This window comes from Emys orbicularis, chromosome 7 (genome assembly GCF_028017835.1).
Source record: "Emys orbicularis isolate rEmyOrb1 chromosome 7, rEmyOrb1.hap1, whole genome shotgun sequence".
NCBI lineage: Eukaryota > Metazoa > Chordata > Testudines > Emydidae > Emys > Emys orbicularis.
In genome coordinates, this window is record NC_088689.1 from 75,732,800 (window position 1) to 75,745,202 (window position 12,403).

The 12,403-nt window shown below is 46.6% G+C and overlaps 1 protein-coding gene across 1 annotated transcript in view; it reads right to left on the bottom strand.

The window, feature by feature from the left end:
• ZSWIM8 (zinc finger SWIM-type containing 8) overlaps nucleotides 1–12,403 on the bottom strand; it is a 122,511-nt gene that overhangs the window by 25,721 nt on the left and 84,387 nt on the right. Inside the window, exons 10-15 of the mRNA XM_065407085.1 lie at nucleotides 10,341–11,340; nucleotides 8,080–8,211; nucleotides 5,402–5,581; nucleotides 3,896–4,079; nucleotides 3,217–3,315; nucleotides 2,091–2,215 (exon numbers count right to left, since the gene is read on the bottom strand). Of these exons, the coding sequence (XP_065263157.1) occupies nucleotides 2,091–2,215; nucleotides 3,217–3,315; nucleotides 3,896–4,079; nucleotides 5,402–5,581; nucleotides 8,080–8,211; nucleotides 10,341–11,340 (1,720 nt within the window). The remainder of the gene's footprint in view (nucleotides 1–2,090; nucleotides 2,216–3,216; nucleotides 3,316–3,895; nucleotides 4,080–5,401; nucleotides 5,582–8,079; nucleotides 8,212–10,340; nucleotides 11,341–12,403) is intronic.

Consider the following 12,403-nt stretch of genomic DNA (forward strand, 5'->3'; position numbering starts at 1 on the left):
GCAGAATCAGCAATTCTTTAATTGTTCTCCACAATTATGTCCTTCCAAGTGCAAATAAGATATACACGTGTACACATGCAGCTGAGTTGGGATATATTACAGTAGAACCTCAGAGTTACGAACACCAGAGTTACAAACTGACTGGTCAATCATGTGACGTTGCACTCTATATGATTTATGAAAATATGCTAATGAATATGAATATAATGTAACTGGAATACGCTTCATGCAAAAGGTCTCTTGTAAGGTATCATTACAAAGCTTATAATCTACTGAGTGTGGTCATCCTATTTGTATAGATGTATCACTCTTGTATCTGAAACTAGAAATAAAAAATACTCTCTGAGGGCCTATTGTAATTATGCAAAGTGTGGGCCATTAATGGTGGTTTGGAATCTTGATGGCTCCCATTAACCAGGACAATTGTCTGTAGATGGCTCTGTTTTACTTGTAAGTCTTCCTGTATATGTGTGTGCTGGCAAGTGGGTAATGAAGTCTTACAGTGACATGTGATCATGTCACCTGAACTGGAATCCATCTTTAACCTGGTGCTTTTCCATTGAGAAGGAGGGGGGTGGGAACCCAGAATGGGACAAAGGATTCCCGCCTTATGCAAAAGATGTATAAGTGGGTGGAACAGAACAAATTAGGGAGCCATCATGAGAAATCCCCTATCTGCCACCTGAGCTGGAACAAGGGCTGTACCAGGGGAAAGGATTGTGCCCAGACTAGGAAGGCATCCAGTCTGTGAAAGAAACTTATTGAAACATCTCTGAGGGTGAGATTTTATCTGTATTCAGTTTTATTACTGTATTAGGCTTAGACTGGCATGTTTTATTTTATTTTACTTGGTAATTCACTTTGTTCTGTCTGTTACTACTTGGAACCACTTAAATCCTACTTTCTGTATTTAATAAAATCACTTTTTACTTATTAACTAACCCAGAGTATGTATTAAAGCCATGGGGGGGGGGGGGGGACGACACAGCTATTCATGTCTCTCTCTCTATCAGTGTTATAGAGGGTGAACAATTTATGAGTTTACCCTGTATAAGCTTTATACAAGGTAAAATGGATTTATTTGGGGTTTAGACCCCATTGGGAGTTGGGCATCTGAGTGTTAAAGACAGAACACTTCTGTAAGTTGCTTTCAGTTAAGTCTGCAGCTTTGGGGCACTTGGTTCAGACCCTGGGTCTGTGCTGGAGCAGACTAGCATGTTTGCTTAACAAGACAGGGTGCTGGAGTCCTGAGCTGGCAGGGAAAGCAGGGGCAGAAGTAGTCTTGGCACATCAGTTGGCAGTTCCCAATGGGGTTTCTGTGATCCAACCCGTCACGCCACACACCTCATTTGGAAGCAGAAGCTATCAGGTAGCAGCAGAGGTTTTTTTTTAAAAAGGGAAAGTTTAAAAAAAGATTTGACAAAGTAAGAACACTGTTTCTGTGCTTGTTTCATTTAAATTAAGATGGTTAAAAGCAGCATTTTTCTTCTGCCCAGCAAAGTTTCAAAGTTGTATTAATTGTAAACTTTTGAAAGAGCCACCATATAGTTTTGTTCAGAGTTACAAACATTTCACTGTTATGAACCACCTCCATTCCCCAGGTGTTCGTAACTCTGAGGTTCTATTGTATGAAGTAAAATGTTGGTTACAATTTTCTATACAGGTACCCAGGTCACAGGGCAAAGTGGACTGGCACTAGGACAACATGTAAAACAGAGCCCAATCCCTCAAAGAACACAGGACTAACACTTTGGCAAGGCAAAGAATGCAGGCCAATATCCCTGGGGCAAAACTGAGCCAGCATCCAGGGCAGATATAGAACTACCCTGAAAATCCAAGGGCACAGGTGACAGCATCCTAATGGATGAAGGGAGAGATCATATGTAGCGAACGAGAACTAAGTGTGAGAGATGTGTGCTGCCATGCTGGAATTTAGGAACCCCTTGGAAATTATGCCTCTGCAGAGTAACATATGCTATGCACTCAGATTTTGCATTGGAAGGATAATATAAGCAATACAATGCAGCCCCAAGGCCATGAGTGGGATATGACACAGGGTAATTCAGTTCTGATCACTTAAAGGGACACACCTTTTTCAGTTTAGACTGGTCATCTTTGTATGTGATCATCAGAGCTAGAGCCAGATCACCCTTCTCTCTTCGGGTTCCTTCGCACAGAAGAGGGTGCTCTGCTTCACTCACAGTCGTCTTCATGCCTGCAGGGCCAAGAAGAGAAAAATGCAGAGACAAGTGAATTCAAGAGGCTTAAGAGCGTCTGATACATTTTACCTCTTTCCCTGTACTCTTTTGCTCATCTCCCCCTATTAGTCATGAAGGAAAGAGTTTGTCCTATTTTGCTTGTTGACATTACACATAGTTTATGCCCTTGAGAATGAAAGCTGGAGTCTGTCCCAGAAGTCTGCACTGCAACTGCCAGGGCAACCTGATCCTGACAGGCCAAAAGGTGAGTGTCCAGGCCTGCCTGAGGCTCCTTCCTGGAGACAAAGGAAGTGGAATACTAGACACTCAGACTGCTCACGCTCTTTGCCGCCTCCAGTTTCTACAGCAGCCACTTAGCAAACATTCAAACACCATCAGTGTATCTTTCCTTCTGGGGAGGAGGTGGTGGAGAGAAAATTGTTCTGATAACACCACACATACACTACTTTAAACTCACGTACATAATACCACAAGCCTGCTATATACACCACCACTTTCTTGCTAAAACACATGAATTGGAAGCCAGGAATTTTGTGCAACTCACCCATGAAGATTTGGAGCCAAGTCTGAGCTAACAGTGAGTATCCCATAGAGTAATTCTACTGGGTTTTTATTGTCGAGTTTTAACCCCTGCTGAACTGACTGCCTGTTAATCTCTGCACTGTTCAGGCTCCAGCAATACTTAGCTGTCAATTCTTTCAGGCCGAATAGCAGCAAAGATGGTTGAAAACACTCTCTCTAACCCCTTTAACAGCCCACCTGTCAATTTCAGTCCTCAGCTGCATTTCTCCCACGACACACAGGATCTCCTGTTATCCCAGTCCCAGATTCCCTCCCCAGCTCTGACAATATCCCACTAAAACACTTCCACTTCTGCACCAAATTGGAACCCAGGTCAACAGGCGCCAATTCACTCCACAAAAAGGGGCAGGATTTGGAATGTGAATGAGAAAATTCCTCCTCCTCCTCTGAGGTGGAGGAAGAGCTGGATTCTTACCAAGAGCAGCAACAGCTGCTTCAAAACCAAGTTCCTCATCTCCAGGCATTTCGTTATTCCAATTACGGCTTGGAGGCCTGGATCCTGTCGGAGAAACCACTGGAGAGACAGGAGAGGGCAGTTAGTGCCCAGCTGTATGAAGATAGGACCCAAAAGCAGAAAGTATTCTAGGATCTGTCTGGGGTTTGTGCTCCCATTTCAAACCACCATTCCGGCCCTAAGGTCATGGCACAGGTCTGCTGCTTTCTCCCTCTCCCTCAACTGGACCCCTCCAACCCTAGCAAGCTCTGCTTCAGGATGGGTTTGGAAGCCCAGTTCTCTTTCTGATGGTTAATGTATTTGTTTCCCCCAACAGACGCAGCAGTGGGGTTGTAAAAATATATTTAAAAGCTCCGTGACTGTTTTACAGGGACACAGATGGGTCAGAAATGTGATAAGATTCCCAATGCTTTTGTATGAAAGGGGAGCTAGGAAGGAGGTCAGTACTGAAGAAGAGAGAGTCTCCATACCAGTGTGGAGGGAACAGCAGAAGTAGGTATAACTTTAGGGTGAACAGGTAAGAATAGGGCTGCAATCATCATAAGGGAAGTGCAGATTTTCCCTGAAAGCTTCTTTTTGTCCCCAAGGTTCAAAGTCTAGGAACGTGCCCCTTCTGCATACACACCAACCGAGACATTACCTGGAGTGCATAGAACATCAAATATGAAGCTGGCCAGCATGAGAGGAAGGACAGGGCGGTAATCACACAAGGTCCCTTCTCTCAGCTCTTCAGCCCTTCCTCGAATGGTGTTCATCTCATTAGTGCCCAAAGGGATCTTCTTTAACAAGGCCACAATCTCAGATTCCTGGTATGCCAGCTTCACCTGAGGGTACCCAGAAGGAAGCAAAAAGAAGCCATCAGAGACCGTTGGACATAGAACCATCTTGCCCTACGCAGATGATTGAATATAGGAATAACCCTGAAATAGTTTTTATTGATTCATTAGTATACAATCCACTGATCTCATGCCACTCCTTGCCTTCTCCCACACAGAGACAATAGTGAGGATGGTGGCCAGCTGGAGGCCGTCCCATAGGACATGCAAGTTTAATAGACTTGCTTTACTCTATACACAACCTTCTCCTCACCTTCCCTTTCCAACCAATTACTCTGAGGTCTGGCTGGGGAAAAAAGGTCAGTCTTCACAAGGACATATGGAGAAGCATCCAGCCAGATAGGTCACTAGAAAGGTAGATCATTCCCAATCCTACAGAGAAGGATGTTACCTTGTGCAATACAACAGCTGAGGAGGAAAGGACTGTCCAGGAGGGGAATGGACAATATTCCAGTACATATTCCACTGAACAAAGATTGTTGCATTACAGTGTGTTTTTTTCCACTGTAGTGTTCTTTCCATTTTTAAAGCATTGTTTCCCATGCCAGCTTACGCATCCGGTGAATGCCAGACCCACATTTAATCTTCTCAACAGACACTGTTAAGTATGAATGTAGATAACCTTAGGGTAACAAGTTTATTCCTCAGTAGTAGCCTGGTAATATCTGCACCTTCAGGGGATTCTGCAATCTTGCTAGTTAGAAAGTGACAGGAGCAGCAACTCACAAAACCAAGGTCTGAACAGATCACATTTTTACAGAAGGCGGCCTATGGGCATTAGTTAAAGTGTGTGAAGTTGTGTACCTACCGTTGTGTACGCATTTAGATGTCTAAATACATAGTATGGGCAAGTGTGATGGCCTACAAAGTTGCACCAGTTTACCCTAAGGTGTGAATTTAAAATGAGTTAGTTAAACCAGTGTAAACCCTGTGGGGAGCTCCAGAATGGCTTTATTTCAGACCAGTTTAGAGTGCCCACACAGGGGTTTCCATCGGTTTAATTAAATCATTTTAAGTTTACCTCTTAAGGTAAACAATTGCAATTTTCTCCTGTAGACAAGCGCTGAACTTCCTCCCACAGATTTAGCCCAAGGTGTCTTCAACATAGGAGTAACCTTTGCTACAAAAATTCTAGGTCACTCACTGACTCACTCAGTGCCTGCTTGGCTCTATGTAGACTAATTCTGAGAGAACTCCTAAAGGCAGGACCTGATGCACAGAACTCAAATGGGGAATACTTGAGCATGAAGGGGGAAACCCCAGCAGTGTGGTGCTGCTCACAGGTACAGTCTTTCTGAACCACTTTATACCTCCAGGGCCTTGGTAGAGGCAGGAGGCCTCTGTAGCTCCAGGGCAAACATGCCAATGCGGAAGGCCAGGTTGTGGTATTCCAGCCTCTCACTCAGCACAGTCAGCAGGAAAGCAGCTTTGGACAGGGTGTTGGTTGCCATCCACGTCTGCTTGCTGGTCGACACCTTGTTCTTCTTCCCCTGTGAGAGGAGTAGTTCATAACAGGTTTGTTAGGAAATGAATTGATCCCAGCAGTGTGAGGATGTGCCAGTGATTCCCCCTATGTTCCTGCCTGCAGGAGCTCCTCCCCACCTGTGCACTGAGGAGAGCGCGCACCCATTATTCTGGAAGCACTGTTTTGTCCTGGCTCTACCTATTGCCCTGTCCCCCTCCATAATCCAGCAGTTTCTGGGTGATGAAACAGACCCAGTTTTGCACGCTATCTCCTTTTGGTGCGGAATTCCAACTGCCACTGGTTATGGATGGCTCCTCCCCCACAGCATCTGTCTACCCTTCCCTCATATGACAATGCAATGGGGGCTCCTGCCTCCTCACTAAGCCAATTCTTCCAATATTGGACCACTTTAGCAGGTGGATGCTGGCTTGGACAAACTATTACTATATAACTATATTCCTGCCAGCAAGTTTAAAAAGTATGGATTGGATGAATGGACTATAAGGTGGATAGAAAGCTGGCTAGATTGTTGGGCTCAACGGGTAGTGATCGATGGCTCGATGTCTAGTTGGGAGCCAGTATCAAGCGGAGTGCCCAGGGGTCGGTTTTGTTCAACATCTTCATTAATGATCTGGATGATGGGATGGATTGCACCCTCAGCAAGTTTGTGGATGACACTACACTGGGGGGAAGAGGTAGATATGCTGGAGGGTAGGGATAGGGTTCAGAGTGACCTAGACAAATTGGAGGATTGGGCCAAGAGAAATCTGATGAGGTTCAACAAGGACAAGTGCAGAGTACTGCACTTAGGACGGAAGAATCCCATGCACCGCTACAGGCTGGGGACAGACTGGCTAAGCAGCAGTTCTGCAAAAAAGGAACTGGGGATTAGTGGATGAGAAGCTGGATATGAGTCAGCAGTGTGCCCTTGTTGCCAAGAAGCCTAATGGCATATTGGGCTGCATTCGTAGGAGCATTGCCAGCAGATCGAGGGAAGTGATTAGTCCCCTCTATTCGGCACTGGTGAGGCTACATCTGGAGTGCTGCGTCCAGTTTTGGTCCCCCCACTACAGAAAAGATGTGGACAAATTGGAGAGAGTCCAGCAGACGGCAATGAAAATGATTAGGAGGCTGGGGCACATGACTTATGAAGAGAGGCTGAGGGAACTGGGCTTGTTTAGTCTGCAGAAGAGAAAAGTGAGGGGGGATTTGATAGCATCCTTCAACTACCTGAAGGGGGGTTCCAAAGAGGATGGAGCTCGGCTGTTCTCAGCGGTGGCAGATGACAGAGCAAGGAGCAATGGTCTCAAGTTGCAATGGGGGAGGTCTAGGTTGGATATTAGGAAACACTATTTCACTAGGAGGGTGGTGAAGCACTGGAATGTATTACCTAGGGAGGTGGTGGAATCTTCATCCTTAGAGGTTTTTAAGGCCCGGCTTGACAAAGCCCTGGCTGGAATGATTTAGTTGGGGTTGGTTCTGCTTTGAGCAGGGGATTGGACTAGATGACCTCCTGAGGTCTCTTCCAACCCTAATATTCTATGATTCTATAACCTTTTCCCTTTCAATGGCAGGGACACCACCAAGACGAGCAGAGTCTGCTTAATGCCATGTGGATTCCCAGCCATTCTTTCCTTTCTCATTTCCTCCCACTTCCAATTCTCTACTCCAAGATCCCAAAGCTTCCACCACATTAGAAGACAACTCTAGAGACTAAAAATGCATTGTTAACATGTGCTCAATTTCCAGAGGAGTTTGCTCTCTCAGGGTCCAAGCAATGGTGCCTGTTATAAAGGAAGAGGGTTTAAATACGGAAGAGGTGTGGAAAATCCATGAAGATCAGGTAAGTGAAGTAAATGTAGGGCTATGGAAAAACAAGGCCGTATTTTTGGTATTGGCATTTAATTATGTAGCACACAGTGACATTTGCACTCTGGAAGCATGTTTAAAGCAATGTTAAATTGCGTGTTTTGTTCAAATGGAAGGTGTAGATCCACAAGGGACCATTGGTAGGAGTTGTTCATTGTGGTTCCCATCCGGCAGACAAGAACACTTGAGTGCAGGCCAGGGAGAGGAAGGTTGTGTGAGGCGCTGGGTCTAGTGAGAGTGTAGGGATGACTGAAAGTCCCTTCAAGTCATGCTGAAGGACCCATTGCCCCTTTTCAGGTGAAATGCTGAACCGCCAGAGAAGCCCGATCTAAAGGGGGTTCAGGGCAGGTCAAGGCTCGGCACAGCCCTGTGCAGAGAGAAGAGGAATCACCAGCAGATGTTACTGCATCTGAGGCTTGCTTCATGGTGAAATTCTGTTCAGCTGCCCGAGTGTTTCTGTGCCCTTGACACAGTGGACAGGCAGGGGGAGTTCAAAAAAATCAAAATACAGACCAAAACACAATATAATTATTTTTAACCTCATGATTTTAGGGCAAACTTCATGATCTTTTTCCGTATGACTCATGATTTTTGACTGGCAATCCTGTGTATTCCTCCCCATTCTCCCTTCCGTTCACAAGGGCACCTCTCTACCTTGGTTGGGGGCTGCTCCACCTTGAGATCTGGAGGGTTGGCCAGTAGGTCCCTGGCCAGTTCTACAGTCAGACGGCATGCTTCATTACTGTATCCGTGTGCATAGAGAGCCTCTGCACAGGCAAAGAGGATCTGAAAATAAAGGGATAGAGGATCGGATTTAGTCCATGAGCCTCACAGCTGGAGTTAACCCCACCCTGCCCACTTTCTTATTTGGTGTCCCTAAAGACAGAGTTAAACACAGATCTCAGATCAGATTTGTAGCCAACGCTCATGTTCCTGCCTTCTGTTATGCAGCCCCTCTGCCTGGAACAGCTCCACCATGCTCTCCAGCGCTTCTCAAAAACACAGCTTCCAAGGGGTCTAGTCCCCTTCCCTCAAAGCACTAACAGGCAATTACATCAAGATTGCACATTTTTCTAAACAGTATGCTCTAGTTCAAACAGGAATCAATTCAGTGAAGTCCTGTGGCCTGCATTATACAGGAGGTCAGTCTAGATCATCATGGGGGCCCCTTCTGATCTTCATAGATATCTAAGTGTCTATGAATAGACTGGGGAAAAACCCCAAACAAAAATTAAAAACAAAACCAACGTGTATAATTAATTGTTTCTCTCACTTTCCCAGCATCCCAATACCCCTTCGTCAGTGCACTGTCTACTTCGACATAAGCTCCTCCCACTCATCTGCAAAGTTCCAGGCATACTTTTGAGGTTTTGATACACGGGGCTGGTAGCACAACCTATTGCCTGACATTTATCTTTATAAGACCCTGTTTTCATTTGCTTGTCACTTTGTCAAACTAACTTTTTGGGCTGAAATTTTCCTGATTGGGTGTCTGCCTCAGGCTAAGAGGAATACATTTTCAGCAATTCAGCTGTTCCAGAGCGAGGCTAGGAGAAATATGTTAGTTTTGTTCATGTTTAACATTTTCTTTGAGAAGCTCTAGTGCCCCCATGCTTAGGAGTAGAGACTTGAAATTTGGAAGGGGAGTGGCCTTTGTCAGGGATGTGCCTTTGGCTGTTCCCATTAAAATCCACCCAAATTTAGCCAAGTTATAGCCTTTGGGGAAAAAAGCACCGTTTGCCCATGCTCATGAGAGACTTGGAGCTTCACAGCTAAATTCCCCAAAAATTTATCCACACAGGGCTGAGCTTCACAGGACTTCCCCTGCACTTGCCCCTCTGGATTGCTGCAGCCAGGGCTGGACAACAGTATTGAGAGCAGGGAGCCTGCCTCTCCTGTGCTTTCAATGCTGAGCCCAAGCAGTATGGAGAAGGAACCTGTGTAATTGGAATGCAGAGGTGACAAGAGCTGGACCTGGGGTTTGGGGAGCAGATTGGAATAAAGACAACTTGAAGAAGGGAGGGAAGACTCGGACTGGAAGCTGGTGAGGGAGAGGAAAACTGAGGCTGAAAGTTGGAGGGACTGGCTGGGCAAGAGACTAGGACTGGGAGCCAGCAGGTGGCAGGAGACAGATTGGATGAGGAGCTGAGGGGGAGGGCAGACTGGGACCAGCAGAGCAAGGAAACTAGGACTGGGAACCAGTGGAGTGAGGAAAAGGAGAAACAGATCTAAGAATGAGCTGGGGGAAAGAATGCTGAGATTATACGAGGAATCCGGGGAGGGAGACTGGGCCTGGGAGCCAGTGGGAACAGGGAATGAGACTGGTCAGACAAAATGATGGGAGGGAGGAACTAGAACTGGTTGGACAAGGATATTAGAAACAAGGAGCTGGGTTGATTGTGTGTGCCAGGGGAAGGAGAGGGCTGGGAACAAGGAACCGGGTGATTGTGGAGGACTGGAAATGACTGGGCAAGGAGGCTGGGATGGGGAGCTGGGAACCTAGGGACAAGGAATCTAGGGGCAGGGGAGATTAGAAATGGCTAGGTGAGGAGACTGGAAAAAGCAGCCAGGGATGGGGAACAGACAAAACTAGGCCAGGGACAGAAGGGTCAAGCTTTGGGGGAAATGGGCAGAAGCGCTAGCAATCACTAGAACACACTGACCTCCAGAGCCTCACCCTATGATTCCAAATCTCACCCTTCCGCTGAGGTCAGAAAAAAAATAAACAGTATAAAGACTATCATAATGGGGACCAAAATAATGTAGCACAACCAACTTTAATTCCTGCCTTTCTTCACTTGACTGCCTGACTTTGCAAACTTTATAATGTTCTTTTAACTTACTTTAGATATGTTACACTCACAAAAACTAAGGAAAATAATCACGTTGCTATTTTCCAGCTAGAGCTCGCTCACCTCCATCCTGTTCTCCTGCTCCAGGGGCTTTATACCAGCAAAGATGTCCTGCTCCTCTTCATTCCCACCCTCTGCTTTGTCCTCCTCCTCCTTGGCCACCTCCTGTGGATTCAGATAGTATACCTGGTAATCATCTTCCTCTTCTCCCTCCTCCCCACCCCCTGCTGCACCATTCTCTCCCACTTCTGGCTTCCGGCTTGCACCGTTCTCATCTGCAGAAGGCAGATCGTCGTCTCCGCTGCCCACTTCTTCCACGGGATCCTTTGGAGCTTTCTTGGCAGCGGGATTGCTCCTGACACTGGGCTCAGGACCCTCCGAGAAGTACACCCCGCCGTCATCTTCAAAAGTGTCCCTGTAGCTCCTACTCAGGGGGCTCTCCGTGAAACTGAAGGTGTTACTGGCCTCCGCCCCCAAAGCCAAGCTGCTGTCATCCAGGCTCATCTCTGCCAAGTCTGGTTCCAGAGAGCTGTCTTCACTGCTCATTCGGCGTTTCCCACTATGTTTACTGGCTAAACTTTTCCCCACCGGCAGCTTGGCCTTGCCTACTGCTGTCTTATAAACAGCCTTATCTCCTTCCGCTGAAAGTCGGCGCAGAGCCCTCTGGGGGGCTTCAGAGACAACTTTCCGCTTCCCAACGAGTTCCTTAGGACGGACAGCTGGCTCTTGCGAAGAGGGGCGTGACCTGTCCCCTGGCTGCAGACAGGTTCCCCCAGGTTCCTGCCCATGGCCTCTGCCAGCCTCACACGTGGTTTCCACACACTGCAACCGACAGTTCCTCTGCTGGACGGCCTTTACCCAACAGAACGAATTCTTCTTATCAGTGCTGCTGTAGGTGATGCCAGGGATGGGATAGGCCTCCTCCCAGTTGAAGTAACAGGCTTCCACAGCTGGCTTGAAACCTTGGAAGAGCTTCTCCAGGGATTTCTTGTGCTGCCCCCTCTTGACATTATCTATGACTTTCAGCTGCCACTGTCTGAGCTGGGTGCAAAGGTCCCTGCGCCTGGAGGAAGAGGAGAGGGAAGAGAAGACAGATCAGAAAGCAGCCATAAAACACACCATGACAAAAGACCCCCAACCTCACAGAATACCTCATCCTCCCCTCTGCCCCTCCCCCCAAGAAACCCTTCTGCTGAATTAGTGTAAATGGCATTAGTCGGTCAGAAAACAGCACAGAGAAGATAAAGGAAAGAGACGTGTCAATGACAGGCCTATGCCATGGAAGCCAAATGCTGCCAAGTCAAACATGGGAATGTGTTGTAGACTGGGGGCTCAGGATGAAGCACTGACTTGTGAGCTCCTGAACAGCTACATCCTGTAGTTCACCCATCACAGATGTGACATTAGCACTCTGCTAAAACAGCCAAGGACTACAACAGGGAACTGTTGTACATCAGGAATAAGAATCACTGGCAAAGCAAAGTGAGAAAGTTTGCATAGGGAAGAAAGCTGTACCATGCCCGGCTCCAATCAGTGCTATTGGTCCTCCTCTCGTGAGCACTAAAGCCTACACAAACCATCCAAAGTGCCAAGGAAAACATTTCTAAATCACGGGGGAAATCCCAAGTTTCTCAGTTAACGTCCCTCCTACCTTTGCCATTGATTCCAGAGTTCTGGGGAACACCACTAAACACCTCAATCTTCTAGTGATTTTATCAGACCCAGAAGCAAAAGAAGGTAGAGGTAAACTGAGCAAAGGATGTAAGAGTTTGGACTTATTAGGAAAGAAGGAGCTCTACAACACCAACTGTTTCTGTTTGACCACTAAGAAAACCAATTAGCTAGGAATAGGCTGAGGGGGATTAGTTAAAAAAGTAGCAAGGGGGAGGGGAACTACTCATAGAAAAGGTGCCATTAGGATAGGGGGAAGCTGCGACAAGCTGGGAAGGCTGTAGCAAGCCTCACTGTGATCTACTGAGAAACAGCATGCAGGAATGAGAATAAAACAAGTCAAAGGAATTGAAAGTGGGCACCGTTCTGGTGACTCTATAAGAACTCTAGGAGAATTGGAAATAAAGCAAGAGGCATTTGAATTATGCATGAAATGAAATACGAACTTTTAGCAA